General features: G+C 41.7%; 2 protein-coding genes and 2 long non-coding RNA genes across 6 annotated transcripts in view; 1 reads left to right on the top strand and 3 right to left on the bottom strand.

The window, feature by feature from the left end:
* The window catches only part of LOC134211398 (uncharacterized), a 368,779-nt gene that overhangs the window by 188,114 nt on the left and 152,806 nt on the right, over window positions 1-27,859 (bottom strand). The gene's annotated exons all lie outside the window — the stretch shown is intronic.
* Window positions 8,099-23,564, bottom strand: LOC134209436 (uncharacterized). The gene is made up of 2 exons (XM_062685423.1): window positions 18,189-23,564; window positions 8,099-8,245 (listed from the first exon to the last, which is right to left on the bottom strand). The coding sequence occupies exons 1-2, from the start codon at window positions 23,562-23,564 to the stop codon at window positions 8,099-8,101; spliced, it is 5,523 nt and encodes a 1,840-aa protein (XP_062541407.1).
* On the top strand, window positions 23,613-24,634 carry LOC134215637 (uncharacterized). Its single transcript, XR_009980250.1, has 3 exons — window positions 23,613-23,745; window positions 23,828-23,981; window positions 24,599-24,634. It is a non-coding gene; the product is annotated as an uncharacterized LOC134215637 (long non-coding RNA).
* Window positions 23,935-24,663, bottom strand: LOC134215636 (uncharacterized). Its single transcript, XR_009980249.1, has 3 exons — window positions 24,288-24,663; window positions 24,129-24,230; window positions 23,935-24,070 (listed from the first exon to the last, which is right to left on the bottom strand). It is a non-coding gene; the product is annotated as an uncharacterized LOC134215636 (long non-coding RNA).

A 27,859-nucleotide genomic window follows, 5' to 3' on the forward strand; every position in this document is an offset into this window, starting at 1 on the left:
CATTGATTTCCTAACGTTGGGCGCCAAGTGTGACTTTCTGGGGGCCAGGGCCGTGTTACTCCCAGCACTGGTGAGACCCCCTTCAACAAGCCTCAGGATCGGCTCTACGCTCGTGACACTCCGCGATAGAAAAACACTGGAGTTATCTCATGAAAATACTCCCACTTTATTTTGTGCACACTTTTGTTTCCTCCTTGACATCCTACTTTCTTTCTTCCTTGTCGCGTCCGTCCTCAAATACCGGACGATGCTTCCCACTTTCTTACTACTACCTCCTACCTTTCTTTTTCTTATTTCCTCACTTCTCTTTCTCACAGTCACTTGTAGAAAACCTTTAGTAACTTTTTTTTACTTTTCACGATAATTTTTGCTTTCCAAAATCAACCTCAACCAGGTTAATGATTTGTCGTTTTGGTGGTTTGGTGAACGTTGACCCAAGCCTCTGTCCATTGACCTGTTGTCGCCCATGAACTCCGCCACATGTTGGCCACCCCCATAGTCGCCCATTCGATGTTTTTCTCGGCATCCTTGGTGGTGAGTAACGGTATCACAGTCGTCCTTTCATGGGGCAGTGTAGTGTTCGTGGGAGTAGGAACATTTAACACTTAACAACCATTTTTTTAAATAACAACACATTAGGACTTGTTTCAGGTTGGAGTGAGAAATTCGAAGTGAAAAGTGCGAAATGAGGAGTGGAAAGTGAGTAATGTAAAGTGAAAAGTGAGAAGTGAAAAAAAAGAAGAGGAAAGCGAGAAGTATAAAGTTAAAAGTGAGAAGTGAAAACTAAGAAGTGGGAACTGAGAATTGAGAAGTGAGAAATGCTAAGTTAGTAGTGAGAAATGCGAAGTAAAGAATGAGAAATGAGAAATTCAAAGCGAGAAATGAAAATTGAGAAGCGTGAAGTAAGTAGAAGGAATGAGTGGTAAGAAGTGAGAAGTAAAAAGTGAAAAGTAATAAGTGAGAAATTGAAATTGAAAAGTGAGAAGTGAGGTTTCTTCTTCATTATTCCCTCTCATTTTAATCTTTTTTACTTTTCTTTACCGTTTTCTATATTTCTTCTTCCTTATTCCTGTTTCCTTCTACTTACTTCCGCTTTATTCCTTCATTCCTCGTTAGAAAGTAGTGAAAAGTAAGTGAGAAGTGGGATTTAAGAATTGAGAAGTGAGTAGTGAGAAGTTAGAGGAGAGAAGTGAGAAATGAAAAATTCGAAGCGAGGAATGAGAAATGAAAAGTCAAAGTAGGAAGTGAAAAGTGAGAAGAAGAAAGCGAGAAGTGAGAAGTGAGAAATGAAAAATAAGAAGCGAAAAGTTGGAATTGAGAAAAACGAAGTGATAAGTGGGTAGTGAGCAGTACGAAGTGAGAGGTGAAAAATGAGGAGTGAGAGGTGAGAAGTGAAATGTGAGATGTGAGAAGCAAGAATTGAGAAGAAGTAAGAACTAAGGACCGAGGAGTGAGAAGTGAATTGTGACTGATGAGAAGTGAGATGTGAGAATTGGAAATTATGAAATTTATCCTCATTCTTTTCAATGTTCTTCATTCCACTTTTCGCTTCTTTATTTTTCTTCTTCTTTATCTATTTCCCTCTTTCTTCCTACTTACTCCCTTCTTCCTTTTCCTTTATCCTTTCCCTTATTTCTTCTTCTTTCTTCCCTCCACCTTCTACTTTCTCTCATTTTCATCCTTCTTTCCCTTTGTATCTTTCTATCCATCTTTCTATCTTTTTCCTTAATTCTCCTTCCTTTTTCGTTATTCCTTCGTCTCTTTTCCTTCTTCCTTCTAACTTCATCCTCCTTTCTTCGTTTTTTTCTTTTTCCTTGTTATTTCTTCCATATTATTTATTCCTCCATCCTTCTTCTTTCTGTCTTAAATCTCATCACTCACTCCTCACTTCCCAGCATCTCGTTTCTCACATCCCTATTATCATTCCCCACTTTTTACCACTCGCTTTTGTTTTCCACAATGTTCACTTCCTATTTTTCACTCCGCAACTATCGGATTTGGATTTGGATTGGATTTGGATTGGATTTGGTTTGGATTTGGATTTGGATTGGATTTGGATTGGATTTGGATTGGATTTGGATTGGATTTGGATTGGATTTGAATTGGATTTTGATTTGGATTGGATTTGAATTAGATTTGGATTGGATTTGGATTGGATTTGAATCGAAATCGGATTGGATTTGAATTGGATTTGGATTGGATTTGAATTGGATTTGGATTGGATTTGGATTGGATTTAGAATGGATTTGGATTGGATTGAATTTGGATTGGATTTGGATCGAATTTCGATTGGATTTGGATTGGATTTGGATTGGATTTGGATTGGATTTGGATTGGATTTGGATTGGATTTGGATTGAATTTGGATTGGATTTGGATTGGATTTGGATTGGATTTGGATTTGGATTTTGGATTAGAATTGGATTTGGATTGGATTTGGATTGGATTTGAATTGGATTTGGATTGGATTTGGATTGGATTTGGATTGGATTTGGATTGGATTTGGATTGGATTTGGATTTGGATTGGATTTAGAATGGATTTGGATTGGATTGGATTTGGATTGGTTTGGATTGGTTTGGATTGGTTTGGATTGGTTTGGATTGGTTTGGATTGGATTTGGATTGGTTTGGATTGGTTTGGATTGGTTTGGATTGGTTTGGATTGGTTTGGATTGGTTTGGATTGGTTTGGATTGGATTTGGATTGGTTTGGATTGATTGGATTTGATTTGGTTTGATTGGATTTGGATTGGTTTGGATTGGATTGGTTTGGATTGGTTGGATTGGTTTGGATTGGTTGGATTGGTTTGGATTGGTTGGATTGGTTTGGATTGGTTTGGATTGGTTTGGATTGGATTTGGATTGGTTTGGATTGGTTGGATTGGTTTGGATTGGATTTGGATTGGTTTGGATTGGTTTGGATTGGTTTGGATTGGTTTGGATTGGTTTGGATTGGTTTGGATTGGTTTGGATTGGTTTGGATTGGTTTGGATTGGTTTGGATTGGATTTGGATTGGTTTGGATTGGTTTGGATTGGTTGGATTTGGTTTGGATTGGTTTGGATTGGTTTGGATTGGATTTGGATTGGTTTGGATTGGTTTGGATTGGTTGGATTGGTTTGGATTGGTTTGGATTGGTTTGGATTGGTTTGGATTGGTTTGGATTGGTTTGGATTGGTTTGGATTGGTTTGGATTGGTTTGGATTGGTTGGATTGGTTTGGATTGGTTTGGATTGGTTTGGATTGGTTTGGATTGGTTTGGATTGGTTTGGTTGGTTTGGATTGGTTTGGATTGGTTTGGATTGGTTTTGGATTGGATTTGGATTGGTTTGGATTGGTTTGGATTGGTTTGGATTGGTTTGGATTGGTTTGGATTGGTTTGGTTGGTTTGGATTGGTTTGGATTGGTTTGGATTGGTTTGGATTGGTTTGGATTGGTTTGGATTGGTTTGGATTTTGGTTTGGATTTGATTGGTTTGGTTGGATTGAATTTGGGTTGGATTTGGTTTGATTTGGTTGGATTGGTTTGATTTGGTTTGGATTGGATTCGGATTGGTTTGGATTGGTTTGGATTGGTTTGGATTGGTTTGGATTGGTTTGGATTGGTTTGGATTGGTTTGGATTGGTTTGGATTGGTTTGGTTGGTTTGGATTGGTTTGGATTGGTTTGGATTGGTTTGGATTGGTTTGGATTGGTTTGATTGGTTGGATTGGTTTGGATTGGTTTGGATTGGATTTGGATTGGTTTGGATTGGTTTGGATTGATTTGGATTGGACTTGGATTGGTTTGGATTGGTTTGGATTGGTTTGGATTGGTTTGGATTGGTTGGATTGGATTTGGATTGGATTTGGATTGGATTTGGATTGGATTTGGATTGAATTTGGGTTGGATTTGGGTTGGATTTGAATTTTGATTTGGATTTGGATTTGGATTTGGATTGGATTTGGATTGGATTTGGATTGGATTTGGATTGGATTCGGATTGGATTTGGATTGGATTTGAATTGGATTTGAATTGGATTGGATTTGGATTGGATTTGGATCGGATTTGGATTTGGATTGGATTTAGATTGGATTTGGATTGAATTTGGATTGGATTTTGATTGGATTTGGATTGGATTTGAATTTGGATTGGATTTGGATTGGATTTGGATTGGATTTGGATTGGATTTGAATTGAATTTGGATTGGAATTGGATTGGATTTGGATTTTATTTGGATTGTATTTGGATTGGATTTGGATTGGCTTTGGATTGGATTTGGATTGGATCTGGATTGGATCTGGATTGGATTTGGATTGGATTTGGATTTGGATTGGATTTGGATTAAATTTGGATTTGATTTGGATTTGATTTGGATTGGATTTGGATTGGATTTGGATTGGATTTGGTTTGGATTTGGTTTGGATTTGGATTGGATTTGGATTGGATTTGGATTGGATTTGGATTGGATTTGGATTGGATTTGGATTTGGTTTGGATTGGTTTGGTTTGGTTGGTTTGGATTGGATTTGGATTTGATTTGGATTTGATTTGGATTGGATTGGTTGGATTGGTTTGGATTGGTTTGGATTTGGTTTGGTTTGGATTGGTTTGGATTGGATTTGGATCGAATTTCGATTGGTTTGGATTGGTTTGGTTTGGATTGGTTTGGATTGGATTGGATTTGGATTGGATTTGGATTGGATTTGGATTGGATTTGAATTGGATTTGGGTTGGATCTGGATTTAATCTGGATTGGATCTGGATTGGATCTGGATTGGATTTGGATTGGATTTGGATTTGGATTGGATTTGGATTAGATTTGGATTTGATTTGGATTGGATTTGGTTTGGATTTGGTTTGGATTTGGATTGGATTTGGATTGGATTTGGATCGAATTTCGATTGGATTTGGATTGGATTTGGATTTGGATTGGATTTGGATTGGATTTGGATTGCATTTGGATTGGATTTGGATTGGATTTGGATTGGATTTTGATTGGATTTGGATTGGATTTTGATTGGATTTGGATTGGATTTGGATAGGATTTGGATTGGATTTGGATTGGACAGTTATGTTACAAGTGTGCTACTCGGGTTGTTGATCTCTAATCATCCATTCATTACTTAGATCCTAATTTTACAACTTGTATAGATTTGTGGCACGGAATAGGAACGAACGTATGAACCACGTTTTATCTTTCGTGACCCACAGTTTTGGAGCTCATGTTCAAAACATTGTTCTGGTATTAAAACCAGTGTGCAGTTTTCAATGGAGTTAACCTCAAATGTAACAGATGTTCACCTTCGTCTTATTGAAATAATCCAGGAGAAAAACAAGCTAGAAGATTTCTTTTGCGTTTTTAATGAGAGAAGAAGGGAAATGTGGGGTATGAGTAAAATTCTTGCAGCGTGTGTTTATAGATTCACACCTCAGCGTGTGAAGCGAGCAGCAAGCCATGACTCTACCTCTTCTGGTCAGATCTTCGCAGCGTGCACACGCATCCTCGGAGAGTCGCCGTCATAATTTCGTTCCGGTCATTTAGGGTGACAGGTTAGGTGCAAATCCAAGTGATTGAGAAATTTCAATTTAATCTCATCCAGTGATTCATCATCACTAGGGAGACCTTGGGGGTCTTCAGTAGCCTTGCGAGCAAAGGCGTAGGATTGTCAATCCGGAGATGGCGATTCAAAGTCTCAAATCTCATCGGCGTTGTTTTTATTAATGCTCATTGCTAAGCGTGGAGACGTGACCTTCTAAGAGTTTTTTCCCAGAACGGTGTGCCTTCAGGATTACCACCGCTTGTCAGATTTTTCTTCCGCAAACGAAGGTACGGGTCTTAGCAAAGATCGTAACAAGGTCAATAGGTACAAATAGCGCTGAGAAGTACTGTGGAAATAAAAAAAAAATGATTCGGGTAGTATTTAAAACTTCATTCAGCAAAGAGCCTGATGCGGCCTGATACTAATTCACTAATCCTCTGATTTTCAAAAGTGGGTTCGAGGATACATTCCTGGATATTTTGTGCAAGGAAGGATTCCTATACAAAAAAATATTCCGCTCTTGAAATAGACAAACATCAACCAACCGTTTTGGTCTTTCACTCAAATAAGATGATAACCTTTTATCACAGACAAACCGGCATTTTTATAAGAGAAAATGTAGATTGAGCTCGTAGGTCGTTTCTCTCCATCAGCTACCAAGCGTTGGATTGATTTTCCGAAGTTCTATTACCAAGGAGCACACATTCCCCCAATGCAAACAAACTTTCTCGGTGGGAATGTTTTTCCTCACAGGCGGTAGATCTGAAAATGTTGTGTAAACTAACACAGACATTAAAGTTTGCCTTGCGTGGTGTTGCCAGCTACTGTTTCTGGTTAAATGCACCGATATTCGATTCAAACACTGGCTGCTGCAGTTAATGAAATTCCAATATCGAATGCCGGCACCGCATAGAGGCAGCAGCAGGGATAGCCATCGTTTTCAGTGTCTTGTGTCTTTCGGCATTAGACAGATATCCGAAATGAGGTTAAATAAGCTTATAGCACGGTTGGGATTGCTGCTGCATGTTGAAATATTCCCTGCGGCGTCGTCGGTGGTGTTTGTTGTTTGAGCGTTTGAGATAGTGGACTACTAATTTAATACGACGAATTTGGGGCAGTAGTGTAAAATAGTCGGCATACGAGCAAAGGCGTAGGATTGCAAATCCGAAGAATCTCGGTCGTCTCTAGAATATTCTCGACTCCCTGGGCTAATAAAACACAAATTGAAAAGCAGGTCAAGTTCCAGTTGGATCGTAGAGTCATTGAAAAAGTTGATGATGAACATTAAATTCAGAAAGAAATCTCTCAGATAGAAAGGATTCACTTCAGCAGATCTGTGAGGAAAACTTAAATCACCAACATCGATGTTAACCGAAAATTCGGAGTCGGTTCATGTCAGATGAATCAACATTTCTACACAGCGACGACGACGTCGTCGGTGGCGGCGGCTGGGTTGCATTTCTCACAGTTTTATTTATAGCTGGCGGAAAACTGCATCGCCGGTGTAGTTTTGTTGGCCAGAATTTTCACACTTCATTCTCGATTTTGTGCACACATGTTTTTTGATTGCGTGCTCCCGCAGCGCGGGAGACCCATTTTTTCGGGATGGAAAATAACGATGTGAACTATCGAGCGAAATAGTGTGTGGCAAAAGTTTCCATTTGGAAAATTTGAATCGAATCATGCATATATATTTAATTTTATATGCTTTGTGGCGTGGTTCCTCCAAAATAAAATGAAATTTTTGCATAACCTATTACGGGTCAGTTGAATGGACAAACAGCTCACAATACAAAAGGAGTTGCATTGTGTTCATACTTCCGGTTTTGATGGCGTACAATACATTTATGTTTCAACATGCTTTTAGATATTCACAAGTACTGGAACATAGCAAAGCTCATATAAAATTATTTGTCTAACTTGGAATGAGATTACCGATGAGCTACGGATGGTACATCGATTCAGAACGTATTCATTACCGTTATATGTGTAGCTGAAAGAAACATAACGTGGGATAATTATGCGTATAATGGATAATATAACATCATATAACCGTTATTTGCTCAGAATAAAGTCAGTTCAATTAATATTCCTAGCACGATATTTAATTCTCAATTTAACAATCATTTAAATTCGTTTCAAACTGCAGCTAATTACGGTCGAATTAGAATTCGATCCCGTGGCATATAATTAGTAATTGTCAACTGCACCCTTCGAATAGAAAAACGTACCAAACAGAACCACGAAAGAAACCTATGACAAAACAGACCAACCCTTTCCCGTCAATTTGTGTTCGAATGCGCAACAACTCGGTGAGATTTTTCGTCATTTCCTTACCTCTAGGTGATCATGACAAATTACTCTCACACGGTTCACTGTTTTTCGGTCATGGGGTGAGGTGTGCGCCAAGAATCCATTAACAGAAGCTAATTTCAATTGAAATTTCCTATGCACCCAGGGTGCAGCGGTGAACTAACCGACTACCAACCAGAGCCACATGCTAATACCCGGCACGAACGGATCCCGTTAGAGTGGTAATGTTTAAGCCGATTAAAACGCTGCATTTTTTTCTTCGCTGCATTACAGTATAGGCACCGGGACGTGGATCGTGCTGTCGATGACGATGTTGTCGCGAACTGCATCCAAATGCCTAATGATATCGAAGGTAATGAATGCTTCACGCCCACGAATCGATCGGATTTGATCAATTTGGTTGATCACACTCACCTAGAAGAGAGGAGAGAAGATATAGGAGATGTAATTATCGACTTCAAATGAATAACTGACTATAAAATGTTATAAATTAAGTATCGTTAAGCACTATTGGTAAAGGTTATCAATAGGGTAATTTGAACGAGTCAAGATGCTTAATAGCAAAACACATTTACTGCCCATTAAAGCATAACTGTCCCAAATAGATAGGAAATCAAATCAAGATGGAACAGTTATGCTTGTAGCGTCAGTTTATTATAAGTCTCTAAAATCGTTAGAGTTTTAGATGAAACCGTTTTTCTTTCTACAGACCATGTTGGGTGCAAACCCATTCGATTTTCGCAAAACTATCCCATTGAATTCCACCACTTATATGTATCAACAGTAAGGCCGTCTCTAGTGCAATGCACTATGGCCATAACTTCTGGGCACGTAGTGCTATCCGGCCAATCTCCTGTAGAAAAAAATGGTACAAGATTCTGCGTTGAATCGAATGCAACTTGTTGCGGTTAAGAATAAGTGCCTAAAAATGAGTGAGTTTCTTATAAGTGTTTTGCGCACAGACGTACGCACACACAGATATCACCTCAGTTCGTCGAGCTGAGTCGATCGGTATATAACACTATGGGTTTCTGGGCCTTCTATGAAAAGTTCATTTTTGGAGCGAACATAGCCTTTACGTATACTTTGCAAAAACAACAACACTACAAACACTACACAGAACACATAGGGAGAGAGAATCCTGAGCAAAATGTGACTAGAACACACCGAGATAGAGAGATATCGAGATAGGGAGAGATTTTTTGTTTCTTTATTAATGTGTTTTTTTTTTAATTCTAGATTAAGTTCAACACCGGATAGGGAGAGATGTAGAAAGCCCAAATGTATGTAGATCGAAGGGACCTGGTCTGAAATTCGCAATCTTGCATCTTCTAAACTTTAGTTTTGAGATTCATAATCTTGGAAGCTAACATCTGGAAACTAACATTTCAAGTGAGAAATCTAACTCATTTTTTAGGTCTCAGATTTGTGATATTATGATCAAATAATAAAATCTAAAACAAGAAATTTGAAAAGATAAAATATTTCTATGAAATTAAATCAAGTCTCAAATAATCCGTGAATCTGAAAACTCAAATGTCTAATTTTTTTTTTCAAATTGCGGGTAATGAAAAGTGAGAAATGAGAAGTAAGTAGTGACAATTCCGAAATATGAAATGAGAAGTAAGATGTTAAACTTGACATAAGAAATAAGAAGTGAGAAGTCAGAAGTAGCCCTCATCCGCTCCTCATTACTTATGAGAAGTTTGAATTTGAATTTATTTCTACGAGACAGAAGGTCGACATAGGGATGGATCAACTAGGTCCAAGTTCATTGCCAAACAAATAAAAAACCCAGATTAATCCACCTAGCGGCGATTATGCCTTTCTCGTGCACATAAGAAAGGTCGAAAAAGCACTTGAGGGTAATAGATCGCATTTTTTTCATTATTTTGCATTAATTACTATGCATTGCCACCATTCCTGAAAAAAATATTTCTATTTTGGAAATCTTGGGAAAACAATGATTTTTCAATAATTACGAAATTCAATGTCCGATCGGGCCAATTTTCAATACCAAACAATGGGATCGTATTCCCCGTCGAATGGAACTTGTTGCGAGTAAGTCGGGTAATGCTAAGTTACAATTATTGAATAGAGGACGCAAACCTTTTACAATATTTGCTTCAGTGAGGTCAAGGAAGTAACAAAGTTGATTACTATTGGATTACATTTTGATACTAAAGTTGGGTAATTAAATAGCTCTTTTAACACTTATAGAGATCGTTTGAAGGCATTCAGTGTTGGCTTCATTTTTGTCTCTAGGTTGCGCTGCATTTGGCCTTGCTGTAGATGTTGTAAGACGCATTCTGGAAGATCTTATAGGTATCCTTTCCGAAGGTGTCCGATAGTTGTCGGGCAGGTTACGGTTAAACACATAGTTTAGAACAACGTTCACTTGGTTGCACCAATTAAGATTTCGATCCATGTTTAGGCCGCGATTCTTCACACTTTCGGAAGGTGGGATGACTTCATTGCAGTAGACGATGTCACGCTGGCCTGTAACTGACTCTCCACGAGAAAAATGATTGCATGCGTCTTTTTGGGATTCAGCACTAGGTTGTTGAGAAAAGTCCAGCGTTCGATCGCAGCAAGGTCGGTGTTGATGCTAGCAATCAGTTGGTCTATCTCCGCTGCAGGTCGTGTGATGTAAATTTGGAGGTCATCAGCGTACAGATGGTATCTGCATTGTAGAACATTAAAGATTAATGATTTATCATTTGTATCGTTCAAACTTTCTGTTTCTGAAGATCTTGTCGCTGTAATTAACGATCCTTTTTATTGGCCAAAAGGTGTAGAAATTCGCGAGTTTCAGCCAAAAAACGTGAACGTACCAAGCCTGCTAGTACCGAAATGATTAGCGTAAGTAACTCTAATACCAATGCCCAAACTGATTCAAATATCAATGCACTAACTGATTCCAATACTTCTTCAGCTCCTTTGCGGTTTGATGGGTCTATATACGATTCGAAACTGAAGCTACATTCACTAGATTATGGAAAAATGAAAACTATTCTAGAGAAACGGTCCAATAACTTTATTAAAATAGCTCTCCACAACGCAAGCAGTTTAACTAGCAACATTGAAAACTATCGTTCTTTGGTTGTTAATTCAAAATTAGATGTTCTATCTGTTGTAGAAACATGGCTCAAACCTTCAAATACGAGCATATCAGTTGAACTTGAGGGATACAAAATTATTAGATCTGATCGCGATAATAAGAACAAATCAAGAGGGGGTGGAGTCGCCTTTTATGTGAGAAAAAATCTCAAATTCTCTGTTATCACTAAATCTGGAAAAGAAAGCGAAATTGAATACTTGTTTATCAAATTAAAACAGGCCAACTTAGTCTGTGGAGTCGTCTATAAACCCCCAGACGTGGCAGTTGCTAAACTAGATACAGTTTTCTGCATTGTTTCTGAAATTTTTTCTACAGAACCCAATATTTTGGTTACAGGCGATTTCAACATCAATTTGATGATGGAGAACTCTAACAAGACATTAAAACTAATTGATCATTTAAGCGCATTATTCTTTAAACTGATTCCAACTCATCCAACTTGTCATAGGCCCGATTCTGCATCCACCATTGATTTATTCACAAGTAATTGCACAGAGAACATGAAGAACGTTTATCAGTCATCAGTGGGAGGAATTAGCGATCATGATTTTATTTGCATTGATTACAAATTCAAGCTTCCTAAACCTGGTGCTAATGTATACTGGACACGTGAATATCACAAAATTAATCAATCGACTTTTCTGTCTGATTTACGTAGCGTAAATTTTGATGGTGTGTTCAATTGTGTGGGGATTAATGGAAAACTAAAATGTTTCAATGATGTATTCTTCACCATTCTTGATAAGCATGCTCCGCTCAAGAAAAAAACGATTAAACATCCAAGTACTCCTTGGATCAATATTCACATTCATCGATTGATTAAAAATCGGTCCGAGGCTTATGAATGTTGGAAACGCGATAGAGAGAATCAGCGTAAATGGAAAAATTTCACTTGTCTTCGTAATTTAACAAACCAAGAGGTCAATCGTACAAAACGTCAATATTTTACCTCACAGTTAAGAGCTGACCTTCCTGCTAAGCAACTTTGGAAGAACATTAAACGATTAGGCTTAAAACAAACAAACACTTGTATGGGTGGAGGGGATGTAAGTGCTGATACTCTGAACTCATTCTTTGTTGCTCATTACACTCCACTTTCATTCAATCAAAATGACGACGTTGCAACACACCCGAATTTCTCATTTAGGTGTGTTACAAATGACGAAATACTTAGTGACTTTGTTAAATCTTCTTGTGATGCTGTTGGCAATGATTCAATTCCACTACAAGTTTTAAAAATGTCTTTAAGTGTTACTCTCTCATACATTCGGGATATCTTTAATTGTTGTATCACTTCCTCAGATTTCCCACTTGATTGGAAAATCGCAAAAGTAATTCCAATAGGTAAGATTGACCACCCAGTTACTGAAAGAGACTATCGTCCGATCAGTATTCTTTGTGCCCTCTCAAAAATATTCGAATCACTACTCTCTCAGCAACTGAATGACTACTTGACACACAATGATCTGTTATGTCCATTCCAGTCTGGATATAGGAAATCATGCAGCACCGTAACCGCGCTTATTAAAATAGAAAACGACATTAGAGAAGCGTTTGACAAGAAGATGGTCACTTTACTGGTTCTTCTTGATTTTAGTAAAGCATTCGATTCTATTGATCATAGACAATTGTGTAACAAGTTAAAATATAACTTCTATTTAGATCAATTCTCCATAAAATTAATTCAGTCATATTTGTCCAACCGATTGCAATACGTTGACTTCAACAACCAACAATCTGAATTAATTCCTGTTCTAAGCGGGGTGCCTCAAGGTTCAATTCTCGGACCGCTACCTTTCCTAATGTATATTAATGATCTTCCATTGAATCTGTCACATTGTCAATTCCACCTGTATGCAGACGACTGTCAATTATACATATCTGGGGTCCCTGGCACAATATCAGAAATGGTAAATCGAATGAACTCTGACATTCAGAGTATATTGCTATGGTGCGAGCAAAACGGCCTGATTCTTAACGGAGGAAAAACCCAAACGATTATTTTTCACACAAAACGTGCCGTTTTGTCGAATGTACCATCAGTTAGAGTGGGAAACGATATAATTGAATATTCTAATGTCGTCAAAAATCTCGGTTTAATGATGGATACTAACTTGAACTGGTCACCTCAGGTTAATGCCGTGTGCAGTAAAATTTATAATGCCTTACACTCGCTTGTATTATTGAGACGGTGTACTCCCCAACATATCCGGATTCAACTGGTCAGGTCTCTTTTAGTTCCACTGTTTGATTATGGTGATATTTTGTTTGGCCTTGTAACTAAAAAAAAACACGAAAAAACTAAACCAAGTATTCAACGCTGCTACACGATATGCTTTTAATCTGAAAAAGTTTGATCATTTATCCAATTATAGAAAGGCTATTCTTGGAACTGATTTTACAAATCATTTAAAGTTTAGAACCTGTATCCAAACATTCAAAATTATTAACAACTCTCCAATTTATCTTCGAGATTTTTTTAGATATACTCGTTCTTCGCGAGGTTCGTTACTTATCGTTCCTAGATGTTTCACAAACAGTTTAAGAGACTCCTTCCGCCTACGAGCTATAAGAATTTGGAACGATTTACCTAGGAATCATAGGTGCGAAAGAAGTTTTTCTTTATTTAAGCGGAATCTAAATATCTTATTCAGTATGTAGTTATTGGTATTAGATGTTGCATAGTAGCATAAGCATTGAAAATCAATATGTGATTATTTATGTTGCTATATTGTAATTGTTAATAAATAAAATAAATAAATAGAGAGACTGTTGAGTGTTGATGTACAGCGAGAAAAGTAGTGCACATAGGCAAGTTCCTTGTAGCGTGCCATCAGTAAGGTGTTGTTCACCAGATAGGAGATCACCAACTTTTACAACCTGGCTCCTGTGGTTCAAAAAGGAGAAAAGGAGGTTGCATGCTGACGGAGATAGTCCAAATTCAAGAGCTGAGCAGAATGGATAGGTTTGCGTACGTTTTGACAGTTTTCCCATGATAAAACTGTCAAATCGCACGCAAACGTATCCATTCTGCTCATTCTGCTCAGCTCTTCATTCGAGCTTCCTTTCTAGCTTGCGGTGGTTGACACTATTGAAGGCGACGGAAAAGTAAACTAAAACCATAACAGAACAGTTCCTGTCGAAGCCATCATAAATATCATGCGCTACCTTGGTTAAAGCTGTAGCTGTGCTGTGGTTTTTCCTGTAAGCGGACTGGTATTTCGAAAAGAGGGCAGGATCGGATGATTCGAGGTGGTCCGAGATTTATACTAGAAGGATTTTCTATAGTATCTTAGAAATCGCAGGGAGTACGCGTAAATCCTTTGGATCAGTAGGATTAGGCGATTTCGGGATTGGAGAGACAATCGCTTTTTTCCAACGAGAGGGAAATATTTCAGTATTGATGATGGTGTTTATCAGATGGACAAGTTGTGGAAGAATGAATGGGGATAGCAGCTTAACGAAGGAGATCGGTATGTGGATGTTCCATAATTTCTTATACACTTCTTCGACATCAGTGTGTTGGAAACGGAATTGCTGGTGCTGGTTTCGACTACGGACGGCACTAGGCTCTACATATACTGCCAGTTGGCTAGGCGGAATGGCAGGTTGCAGCAAACGGTGACCATTGGAGAAGAATCGATTGAGCCGATCAGCGGCAATGCAGTCATCATCTATGTTGTTGCTTTTAGATGGATTGTGGACTCCTTCTCGCTTCAAATTGTTCCAAAGTTGTTTGGCTGGCAGATCACATGAAAAATGCCTTTCAGCGTAGCGTTTCTTTTACAACAAAGGGTTTTAACCTTGTCACGTTGTCGGATGTTTGCGGTTTATTGGAAAATCTCCTCTTCGGCGAATTCGGTTGCGGGAGAAAAGCAAGTCAGCAAGATTCCTCACGGGGTTCGCTTGTCTATAATCATTACTGTTTGCTCAGGAGCATGTTGATCCAGGAGAGACTGGGGGTGGAATGTGAGAAGTTTGGATTTAGTTTCGACATTTTCAGATCAATAGTATGATTCCCAGTTCTTAGACAAGAAATCGGTTTGGAAACGGACGGCGTCGATCCTTCGGAGGCTGCGAGCTTTCGAACGGATTGGTGTGGCAGGAGGGATTCGTATGTCGTCGATCAGAAAAACGATTTCACGGTCGGAAATATCACTGGCGGGTGGCGTGTGTCTACAAAATTTGTACACATACACACATACAGACATCACCTCGGTTCGTCGAGCTGAGTCGATAGGTATATAACACTATGGGTCTCCGGGTCTTCTACCAAAGCACATTTATGGAGTAATCCTATAGCCTTTCGGTACAATTTTGTTGTATGAGAAAGGCACAAAAATGGTGGACGCAGTGGTTTCTCGCCTCAACAAAAAAAGGAAAAAATATCGACAAAACAATTAGTCGAATAGACAGAAATTGTAGGTTTCATGTTATCAATCATAGGCTGTTCTTATGATTCATTTCATTTATTTAGTTAACATCTAAACAGATAACACTGAATCAACAATTTGACGCCACAATACACGGTTCGAGGCCGCATCTCTCCATCCTCGGATACGCCCCACGCTCGCCAAGTCGTTCTGCACCTGGTCTGCCCATCTCGCTCGCTGCGCTCCACGCCGTCTCGTACCTGCCGGATCGGAAGCGAACACCATCTTTGCAGGGTTGCTGTCCGGCATTCTTGCAACGTGTCCTGCCCATCGTACCCTTCCGGCTTTAGCTACCTTCTGGATACTGGGTTCGCCGTAGTTGGGCGAGCTCATGGTTCATTCTTCGCCGCCACACACCGTCTTCTTGCACACCGCCAAAGATGGTCCTAAGCACCCGTCTCTCGAATACTCCGAGTGCTTGCAAGTCCTCCTCGAGCATTGTCCATGTTTCATGACCGTAGAGGACAACCGGTCTTATAAGCGTCTTGTACATGACACATTTGGTGCGGTGGCGAATCTTTTTCGACCGCAGTTTCTTCTGGAGCCCGTAGTAGGCCCGACTTCCACAGATGATGCGCCTTCGTATTTCACGACTAACGTTGTTGTCAGCCGTTAGCAAGGATCCGAGGTAGACGAATTCCTCGACCACCTCGAAGGTATCCCCGTCTATCGTAACACTGCTTCCCAGGCGGGCCCTGTCGCGCTCGGTTCCGCCCACAAGCATGTACTTTGTCTTTGACGCATTCACCACCAGTCCAACTTTTGTTGCTTCACATTTCAGGCGGGTGTACAGTTCTGCCACCTTTGCAAATGTTCGGCCGACAATGTCCATGTCATCCGCGAAACAAATAAATTGACTGGATCTGCTGAAAATCGTACCTCGGCTGTTACACCCGGCTCTCCGCATGACACCTTCTAGCGCAATGTTGAACAACAGGCACGAAAGTCCATCACCTTGTCTTAGTCCCCGGCGCGATTCGAACGAACTGGAGTGTTCGCCCGAAATCTTCACACAGTTTTGCACACCATCCACCGTTGCTTTGATCAGTCTGGTAAGCTTCCCAGGGAAGCTGTTCTTGTCTATAATTTTCCATAGCTCTACGCGGTTTATACTGTCGTATGCCGCCTTGAAATCAACGAACAGATGGTGCGTTGGGACCTGGTATTCACGGCATTTTTGAAGGATTTGCCGTACAGTAAAGATCTGGTCCGTTGTCGAGCGGCCGTCAACGAAGCCGGCTTGATAACTTCCCACGAACTCGTTCACTAATGGTGACAAACGACGGAAGATGATCTGGGATATCACTTTGTAGGCGGCATTAAGGATGGTGATCGCTCGAAAGTTCTCACACTCCAGTTTGTCGCCTTTCTTGTAGATGGGGCATATAACCCCTTCCTTCCACTCCTCCGGTAGCTGTTCGGTTTCCCAGATTCTGACTATCAGTTTGTGCAGGCAAGTGGCCAGCTTTTCCGGGCCCATCTTGATGAGCTCAGCTCCGATGCCATCATTACCAGCTGCTTTATTGGTCTTTAGCTGTTGAATGGCATCCTTAACTTCCCTCAAGGTGGGGGCTGGTTGGCTTCCATCGTCCGCTGAACTGACGTAGTCATCTCCTCCGCTGCCTTGACTTTCACTGCCTGTACTCTCAGCGCCATTCAGATGTTCCTCGTAGTGCTGCTTCCACCTTTCGATCACCACACGTTCGTCCGTCAAGATGCTCCCATCCTTATCCCGGCACATTTCGGCTCGCGGCACGAAGCCTTTGCGGGATGCGTTGAGCTTCTGATAGAACTTGCGTGTTTCTTGAGAACGGCACAGCTGTTCCATCTCCTCGCACTCCGCTTCTTCCAGCCGGCGTTTCTTCTCCTGAAAAAGGCGGGTCTGCTGTCTCCGCTTCCGTCTATAACGTTCCACGTTCTGCCGGGTACCTTGCTGCAGCGCGACCGCCCGCGCTGCGTCCTTCTCCTCCAGAATCTGTCTGCACTCTTCGTCGAACCAATCGTTCCGTCGACTTCGACCCATATACCCGACGTTGTTCTCCGCTGCGTCGTTAATGGCTGTGTTCGGATTCAAACCAATTTTTTGAGCAGTCCTATTTTTCGGTAGCAGCTAAAACTATATGTTTATATTTATTATTATTTCGCAACTAAATTTCGTATTTAACCCTACTTACAACGTTTGGTTCTACACTCCCCTTTCGCACAATAACCGTTTCCGTAGAGCGAACCTCTTTCCAGCAAACTTCCTCTGTCCTTTTGTTAATATTAATCCGTTCCTGTGCACATTTATATTATTAGTTCTTGACATTTCATTTGCCTTATTATTTACTTACAGTTAACAACCATGAATAATTATTCTTTTCTATTCCAGGTCTTAATCTTCGCGGACAATTCTAGCACTGGAAACCTTAAATACAATTTTATTATTTTATTAAATTTAACTGTAAGCACTTAATCTTCCTTACTTTGTCCCAAATATAGAGTTCAGTATACGCAAGAATTTACCTCCTCACTTCTAATAATTTCTTAATGCACCGAAAATAGTAGCAATAACTTTCACTTTCTGAATAATCCGTTTGTTTACTTTTCACATTACAATAGATTCTATCTACTTCATCTTTCTTTCTCCTCTTTCCAATTCCAGCAACAAACGATATAAGTGGGCAACTCCCAAACAGGTACGCTACTTGCATCTCGTCACACACAATAGTATTGGTAGGCACTCTGAGCCAATTGCGGTGTTAACATGCCCCAGCCCGTAACGTCCTGTAGTTCTTGAGATTCTAAGGATTTACTTTTATACCTCCAACACCGCTAATTGGGCTACCGCACGCCGGTACACTCCTCGAGCTGTACGTACAACTGCTTGTCTCACTCGTCCGTCGGGGCCTTGTAACACTTCTTCTACGACACCTCTGATCCAATTCTTTCTATTGTTACCGTCCACAAGGAACACCAGGTCGTTCACTTGTAACGGTTTCTTCTCCTCATACCACTTGGTCCGTCTGTTGATTGTCGGAAGATATTCTTTCAACCATCTTTTCCATATTTGGTTCGCCAGTTGTTGCGAACGCTTGTAGGCATTGCGCAGTGCGAGTGCTGTTCCAGCGCTCTCATCAACCACCAAGTCCGCACACGTGATTGATCCCCGAAGGAAGTGGTTCGGTGTGATCGCTTCCTCGTCCGCATCCTGCGGCACGTACGTCAACGGTCGCGTGTTGATCATATCTTCTGCTTCTGCTAGGGTTGTCTGCAAGACTTCGTCCGACAACGTTCGCCCATCATCCAATGCTTTCATCGCTTCTTTCACGGATCTTACCATCCGTTCCCAAATACCGCCCATATGCGGTGCAGCTGGCGGATTGAAATGCCATGCTGTCGTTGCATTTACTACTTTCTCTGCACATTCGCCAAAAATTATCTTCATTTCATTGTCAGCACCTTTGAAACATGTCGCATTGTCAGAAAAAATCTCTCCGGGAACACCTCGCCTGCAGCTAAATCTCCTGATTGCCATCAGACATGATTGTGTCGACAAGCTTGCGGCGACTTCTAGGTGAATGGCACGTATGGCAAGACAAGTGAACACTGCCACCCACCTTTTCTCCTTCCTTCGCCCAACGTTGACTTCAATTGGGCCCAGATAGTCAATGCCCACAGAATGGAATGGGCGAAACTGTGGCGTAATTCGTTGTGCCGGCAGTGGAGCCATCATTGGGACCTGTGGACGACATCGATGTACTTTACACCAGAAGCATTCATTTATGGTTTGCCGAACTGCGGTACGGATGTTTGGAATCCAGAATCTTTGACGAAGCTCATTCGTCACAGTCTCTCGGTTAGCGTGACCGTACTTCTCATGGTAGAACTGGATCACCTTTTCCGTTGTTGCATTTTTTCGTGGTAGTATTATTGGAAACTTCTTATCGAACGCCATTTCTTCTGACAATTCCATTCTACCGCCCATTCGAAGCACACCCTCCGCGTCTAGTGTCGGCGTCAACTTATAAAGGCAGCTAGTCTTCTTTACAGTTTCCATCAACTCCCCGGTTTTCTGTTTTAGGTTCTTGGATAGCACACTTATTTCATCTGGGAATCCTTCGCTTTGCGCTTGTTTCCATAGAATGATTTCTGCTCTTCGGAACTCTTCCCTTTTCAACGAACATTGGACGGATGGCAGATGCACTAGGATCACACGTTGCTGATTTTTTGTAGCCTTCACAGTCAGTAATTGAGCTCCCGCCACCTTGCGCTTGCAGTTGTCTGTGAATCTGACAACGTATGCTGTCACTCTTTGAAGCTTAGTCCACCGCGAATACCTGTCGACATCGATGACACAATGAAAGGACACGTAACCCCTAGCTTCCTCGTTTGTCTGCGCTATCTGTCCATCAAGGACTGGCCATTGATCTTCAGATTGGTAGAGGAAAGAAGGACCCTTGAACCATTCTCCATCACTATCTAAGGCACCCCGATGCCACTTCGTCAAAACATCCGCCTGGTTCTGTTTGGTTGGCACCCATCGCCAATCCGTAGCTCGGGTTAACTCGAGTATTTCTCCGATCCGGAACGCAACGAACTGTTTGTATTGATGTTGGTCCGATCGAATCCAGCTCCATACTGTTCGTGAATCAGTCCATAGTACACATCGGTTGATTTTCAAAGAGTGTGAAGCAATCACCGCTTGACTCATCCGAGCTCCCAGAACGGCTGCCATCAGTTCTAAACGGGGAATCGATTGTCGCTTCAGCGGTGCTACTTTTGATCGGGACATGGCCAAGGTACACCGGATATATCCACCAACAACTACTCTCAAATAAGCCACACAACCATACGCATGTTCACTGGCGTCAGTGAAAATGTGCGCTTCAACAGATGCAATCTCCGACGATAGAAAACTTCCAAGATAGCAGCGTGGTATACGAATGTTTTCTACGTCCGGAAGCAGATTAATCCAAGACTTCCACATTATCCAACATTCGTCGTCGATAAACTCGTCCCATTCGCAGCCCCCACGCCATAAGTGTTGTACAATGATTTTACCCTGAATCGTGAAAGGAGCGAGCAGACCTAGTGGATCAAAAAATCCCATAACACAGCTAAGCACTGCACGCTTCGTCGGCCGCTGTTCACCGCTAAAGTAAGGCAAATGTTGTTCTCGGTGTTTTGTAGAAAAGGAAAACTCGTCGTTAGCTGGGTCCCAAATCATTCCTAGCACTCGTTCTTGCGGCGTCGTTTTATCATCGATGAAATGGACTGCCGAGACCTGTTTCTGCTCGCCCAGACTGTGAAGTACTTCCATCGAATTCGAAACCCAGTTCCTGATCTCGAAACCTCCCTTTTGGTGAACGAATCGTACATCTTTCGCCCGGCTAATGGCTTCTTCAACGGTGTCGACGCTGTCAAAGTAATCGTCCACGTAGTGATGCTTAATAATTGCAGTCGCAGCTTCTGGAAACTGTACGGCGAATTCCTTAGCATTGCAGTTCTTAACGTATTGCGCCGAGCAGGGAGAGCTAGTCGATCCAAATGTTGCAACATCCATGACGTACACACGAGGAGCTTCTTTGGAGTTGTCTCGAAAGAGGAAGCGCTGGAACTGCCTATCTCGAGCAATAATTTTGATTTGATGGTACATTTCGCGCAGATCACCACCTATGGCAACTCGACGTTCTCGAAATCCTGCTATAACAGCTACTAGTGGAACTAGCATATCGGGCCCTTTTAACAACTGAGCATTAAGAGACATGCCTTGGACGGCTGCTGCAGCGTCCCACACGAGGCGCACCTTACCCGGCTTTTTGGGATTTAAGACAACGTTTAATGGAAGATACCATACCTTTTCTGGGTCTGTTTCAGCAAGTTCTTCGGGCGTAGCAAGATGTGTGTAGCCTTTCTCCTGATACTCGGTGATCTGTTTGCGTACGTCCCGATGCAAGTCCGGATTCTTCTCCAGCTTCTTCTCTAACTGCTTCAGCCGGCGTAACGCCATCGGGTAACTGTCTGGAAATAACGGACAGTCGGTCTTCCATAGTAGACCGGTTTCGAATCGATCTCCAATCCGCTTAGTGGTAAGCTCTAGGATTTGGCGAGCTCTCATGTCTTCTACGGATTCCAACTGTACTGCTACCACCGACTCTTCGACTGCGTAGTGATTTTTTAAAAGATCATGGAGGTCCTCATTTGTTACTCCTTGGTGAAGGTTAACATATCCTTCAACTGTTGCTACATTTAACGTTTGTTTCGGTCCGTACACTGTCCATCCGAGATGACACCGCACAGCTATCGGTTCCATGACTGTTCCAATCTTAGCTTCAAGCGGAGCAAAGGAATGTAGATTGTTCAACCCGATGAGCATCTCTGGTCGCCCGTTGTATGAGGAAATTGGCAATCCTCGGAGGTGGCTGTACTGGCAACTAAGTGCTTTTGCATCCAGCGCCTGTGCCGGCAGCATAAGCTTGTTGACCGTATGCACCGTAGTCAATAGCACCTTGGACTCCGCTCCAACAGCCGACACCCATACATTCGTTCTCGTCGAATCTCTTTCAACTCGCTCAATATCAGCCGTCCACTGGATGGTGAGTTTTTCGTGAACACCGACTACTCCCAATCGATCTGCAAGTTTCCGTTCAAGAAGTGTCACCGATGCGCCTTCATCAAGAAAGGCTAGAACGGTGATCGACTTTTCTCCGCAGTGCAGTCGCACCGGAATCATTCGGAACATTGTTATATTTTTCGTCCGAATGTGCGCGGTAGTCCCTACTGCTCCGTCCATTGGATGCAAGAGAGAGTTATGCGCCTGACGACATTCTCCAATATTACAGCGTAGTTTGAATCTACATTGTGCTACACCATGCTCATTCAAGCACAACCGGCAAAGCTTCCATTGCTCCACTACTTTCATCCGATCCGCATACGTAAGATTTTTAAAATCTTGGCAGTACCGCAGCCGGTGATCCGTACGATTGCATACTCGACACGGCTTCAAGCTTCTCAATCCTCCGTCGCCAGTTGACGAACTTTTCGGCGGACTCTCTCCTTCGCTGTGATGTAGCAATGCTGCCTTAGTTTTGCTGTTCCCGGCTCCCGAACGTCCATCACCAGAAGGTTTGTTCGCTGGTTTGTATTCCAGACCGACATTCGCTTCGCACGCTTCCGCCACGATTTCAGATACGAAATCCGTGAAAGTCCGGAGTGTCACTTTCTTCTTCCCACGCTTGAAGCGCACCCATTCACGTTTGTCGTTGTCTGGCAATTTATCTACAAGATCTTGAATAAGCAACGGATTCACCAAGTGTTGCTTGAGATTCGCTGCTTCCAGGTGTTCACACAACTGCTCGACCGCCGTCCCGAATGGAATAAAACTAGCTAATTTGCCTACTTTCGGCGGTTCCAGGCTACGAACCTTTTCTAGGTGACTCTGTAGAAGTTGTTCCGGTCGGCCGTACAGCTGTCGCAACTTTATTATAACCTTAGGGACGGATTTTGGTAGGAGTAGTTGGCCTCGGACCATGTCAAGAGCCGGACCCTTAAGGCATTCTTGCAGGCGGACCAGATTCTCGATGTCAGTGTAACCACAAGCTTCATTTGATGCCTGGTACGAACCGTAAAATAATGGCCATTCTTCCGGCTTGCCAGAGAAAGTGGGGAGTTTCTTGCAAATACCACTTCTCGCGGCTAACTGAATTTTTGTCGGTCCATGTTGTGAACGCCCTTGTCCGTTTTGGCTCGAATTATCAGAGCTGCATTTAGCTTTGCTACCAAACACCTTTCTTCCTCCAATCGGCGTAATATCAGACTCTTCGCTAGATGTATCGTTTCCATCAGAATCGCTGTTGGCGCCCTCATCACTGGTATCGTCTATTCCAGATTCGTTGACCAATGACTTCTTGATTTGCATCAAGTTTTGCTCTGACAACTTTCCAATTTCGGGATTGCGTAGTGGGGTCCGATTTGCTGTCGACACACCTTCTCCGGGATCGACGTCCTTCTTTATTTTGCTTTTTTTCGCAGAACATTTCAGCTTACTCATTTCTTCGTCGAGAATCTTCATATCTTCCTCAAACGACTGCTGTCTGGCCTTCATGCGTTCCAGCTGCAACTTCCGCTCTCGCAGAACTTCCTCCTGCAGCAGTCTCTCCTGTTCTTCTTCCTCTTCACGCATTTGCTTCTCCAGCATCATACGCCTTCTTCCAATCATTCTCTTGATCTCCAGATCTTTCTTTTTCAGCGCCATCTCCGCTTCCAGCTCCTGCTCCATCCGCTTTTGGGTCTCATCCATTGCTTTCAGCTTTTGCTCCAGAGTGAGCGCAGCATCGGATTTGATACTGGAACGGTCCGATTCGTCACCGCTTCTCTTGGTAACGTTTCTTTTCTTCTTCTTGGCTTGCTGACAGATTTCATCAGCGCAGAACCACTTTTTTATCTTCTCCGCTTCTTCAGCCGATATTCCCGCACAGCGGAGGTGAAACCATAGCTGACATCCATCGCAACCAATCATCTGCTCATTCTCCGTGGACAATTCATCGCATCCTGCACACGGAGTTTCAGTGAGGTCAAGGATTTTCGCATTTGGATCCGTCATGGTGCGACAAAGGTAAATCCGACTCAGGTGCAAACGTTTTTTAGTTTGTTCGGATTCAAACCAATTTTTTGAGCAGTCCTATTTTTCGGTAGCAGCTAAAACTATATGTTTATATTTATTATTATTTCGCAACTAAATTTCGTATTTAACCCTACTTACAACGTTTGGTTCTACACTCCCCTTTCGCACAATAACCGTTTCCGTAGAGCGAACCTCTTTCCAGCAAACTTCCTCTGTCCTTTTGCTAATATTAATCCGTTCCTGTGCACATTTATATTATTAGTTCTTGACATTTCATTTGCCTTATTATTTACTTACAGTTAACAACCATGAATAATTATTCTTTTCTATTCCAGGTCTTAATCTTCGCGGACAATTCTAGCACTGGAAACCTTAAATACAATTTTATTATTTTATTAAATTTAACTGTAAGCACTTAATCTTCCTTACTTTGTCCCAAATATAGAGTTCAGTATACGCAAGAATTTACCTCCTCACTTCTAATAATTTCTTAATGCACCGAAAATAGTAGCAATAACTTTCACTTTCTGAATAATCCGTTTGTTTACTTTTCACATTACAATAGATTCTATCTACTTCATCTTTCTTTCTCCTCTTTCCAATTCCAGCAACAAACGATATAAGTGGGCAACTCCCAAACAGGTACGCTACTTGCATCTCGTCACACACAATAGTATTGGTAGGCACTCTGAGCCAATTGCGGTGTTAACAGGCTGCTTTGACTGTATTCCAGCAGTCCTCAAGAGGGGCCCCATCGAGCTCACCCTCTTCCGGCAACGCTGCCTCGAGATGCTGCGCGTATGCAGTGGCGACATCAAGTTGCTTCAGTCGCTCTAGGTCGTACCGCGGCGGTCGTCGGTACCGAACATTGTTGATGACGGATAGTTTTGGGCGCAGTTTAACCATCACCAGATAGTGGTCAGAGTCGATGTTAGCGCCACGATATGTCCTGACGTCGATAATGTCGGAGAAGTGCCGTCCATCAATCAGAACGTGGTCGATTTGTGATTCTGTCTGCTGTGGTGATCTCCAGGTGTACCGATACGGGGGGCTGTGTTGGAAGTAGGTGCTGCGAATGGCCATATTCTTGGAGGCGGCGAAATCAATTAGTCGTAGGCCGTTTTCGTTCGTCAGCCGGTGAGCGCTGAACTTTCCAATAGTCGGTCTAAACTCCTCCTCTTGGCCAACCTGAGCGTTCAAATCTCCTATGATGATTTTGACGTCGTGGCTTGGGCAGCTGTCGTACTCACGTTCCAGCTGCGCGTAGAATGCGTCCTTATCATCATCAGTGCTTCCGGAGAGTGGGCTATGGACGTTGATTATGCTGAAGTTGAAGAACCGGCCTTTGATCCTCAACCTGCACATTCTTTCATTGATCGGCCACCACCCGATCACGCGCCTTTGCATGTCGCCCATCACTATGAAAGCTGTTCCCAGCTCGTGTGTGTTGCCGCAGCTCTGGTAGATGGTATGATTACCTCTAAACGTTCGCACCATTGATCCCTTCCAACAAACCTCCTGCAGCGCTACGATGCCGAATCCACGGTCCTTGAGCACATCGGCGAGTATGCGTGTGCTCCCGATGAAGTTGAGAGATTTGCAGTTCCACGAACCGAGTTTCCAATCGCTAGTCCCTTATCGTCGCAGTGGTCTTCGCCGATTGTTCCGGTCCGTACTTTCTTGTTGATTATTCGCTGCGTAAGTTTTTTAAAGGCTGGCTTGCAGGGCCTGACACAAAACCCTTTAAATTTCCGGAGGACCATTCCTTTTATTTCCGGTGGAGCATGGTGCACAGTTTCACTTAGAGTCCCTCGCTGGCACTCGGACGATGATCAGCCGCCCCTAACATGGAGAACAGACGCTGTTGTGAGCCGATCCTGACATGGAGAACAGACGCTCAATAAGATTTGCACCTCCGTAGAGGAGCATACCCCCCCTTCCCTGTCAGCATACGACCATAGTTCCCACCGGGGTTGGTTACCCGATCTTCCCTAAGGTTGCTCGTATCCCGGCCAGCACCGCGGGGAGGTAGGGATAGGAGTTGCTGGGTAAGAGGCTAAGGACCGCGAGATGGGGTCTATTTTATTCCTTCAGGTAGGCGAAGTACCAATGGTACGCTTTACCCAGCATTTGCCGTGCCAAGTGCTGTTCTTATGAGTTATGCCTTATATTTTGAACAGCCGCTATTCTTCAGAGTTTACTTAACCCTCTAACACCCAACTTTTGTTTTTGCTCAAAATCACTATTTTGACCGATCAGAAAACAAACATTTTAAAATCGCGATTTCAACAATTTCCCCTTTTTAGAACTTTGTTTTTCTAGTTCAGAAGGAAAATTTATCCAAAGTAACACCATGTAAAGGCGGTCTTGGGCGTTAGAGTGTTATTATCTGACATAAAATGAATTAATAACAAGGGTCCTTTCCCATATTACGAAACGCAAATTCAGGCAATTCCAGACACCTCCTTACTTTACAGCGGAGAAATAACGTGAATGGTTTCGATCGAAAGTTGAAGCGCATTCTCGTTTACGCTAGCAAACTCAAATGGAGAAACGGTTCGAACGAATCGCATTCGTTCGAAAGTATCGTTCGTTCGTAAACAAGAATAAAGGTGAATTAAACAAAATTTATTATTTACGTTTCTATTTATTTTAAAACAATTTTCCCTCCCGGTAAAATGTATCGTCTTTTGAGCACATAAAAATAGAATTATCGTCACTACAAGATGGTATGTTAAGCTCGAAATGATATATTTCGAATGAGTGAAGAACTAGTTTCAGGAATTAAAATTTAAGTAGATAAAGCTTTGCAACATTTTGATGAAAATATTGATTTGACAATATTTATTTAAACGACAATTCCATTTACTTCCACTAATTAATTATTATGTAACAAACAGATACGCATTTCGTTTTCTACTCGAGCCGATAACAAAACACTGAAGAAGTTTTCAAGTAGAAAAAGAAATGCGTATCTGTTTGATGCATGAACATTAATTAGTGGAAGTAAATGGAAGAAAATAGTCGTTTAACCGTGTAGCATTTCCCCTACGATGCTCGCAAATAATTAATCAATATTTATTTGTTTATTTATTAGGGAGATTGAAACATTTAAAATCTATTTTGTCTCCCCCCCCTCGGATTTTTTTTGCCAAAAAATAATAATTTGAGGGGTCAACAAAATAAAATTCGGATAATTTTGAGGATTTTCAAAACATTCTTTAACAAATCCGAAGAGTTTTTTTTATTTTTTTCATTTTAATATTTATTTCTTATTATCCCACCCCCTCTTGGCCTTTCGGAGACCAGTAGGACAAAAAGTTAATTAAATATTTGTAACGGCCTTATTCTGAAAACTCAGATGTGAATATGTACATTATGTGGAAGATTTTGATTTGAAAAATGTATTGGAGGTAACCACCTTCCCTTCGATGGGACTCGAACCCACGACCCTCAGTACGCTAGACTGGTTTTACAACCAACTACATATAAAATAATTATGTTTTTTATCTTAATGCTATAAATACGGTATTAGAATGTATAAAAATGAATGTGGGTGTGAAGTAAGAACAGATAATTGAGAAGTTGGAAGTAAGAAGTAAGAAATGGTAAATAACCAGTGAGAATTAGGAGAGAGATGTGAGTAATCAGAAATGAGGAATAGAAAATGAGAAATGAGAATTGGAAGCTTTAATTCTTATTTCCTCCATCTTTCTTATTTATTCTTCCTTCTTGCTACCTTGTTCTCCCTTCATCCTTTGTTTATCGTCCTTTTTTCTTCTTCTTTCTCATTCCTCTTACTTCACCTTTCTTCCCTCTTCCTTCTGCCTTCTACCTTCTTCCTTCTATATTGCTTCTCACCACTAACT

The sequence above is a fragment of the Armigeres subalbatus genome, chromosome 2, assembly GCF_024139115.2.
Source record: "Armigeres subalbatus isolate Guangzhou_Male chromosome 2, GZ_Asu_2, whole genome shotgun sequence".
NCBI lineage: Eukaryota > Metazoa > Arthropoda > Insecta > Diptera > Culicidae > Armigeres > Armigeres subalbatus.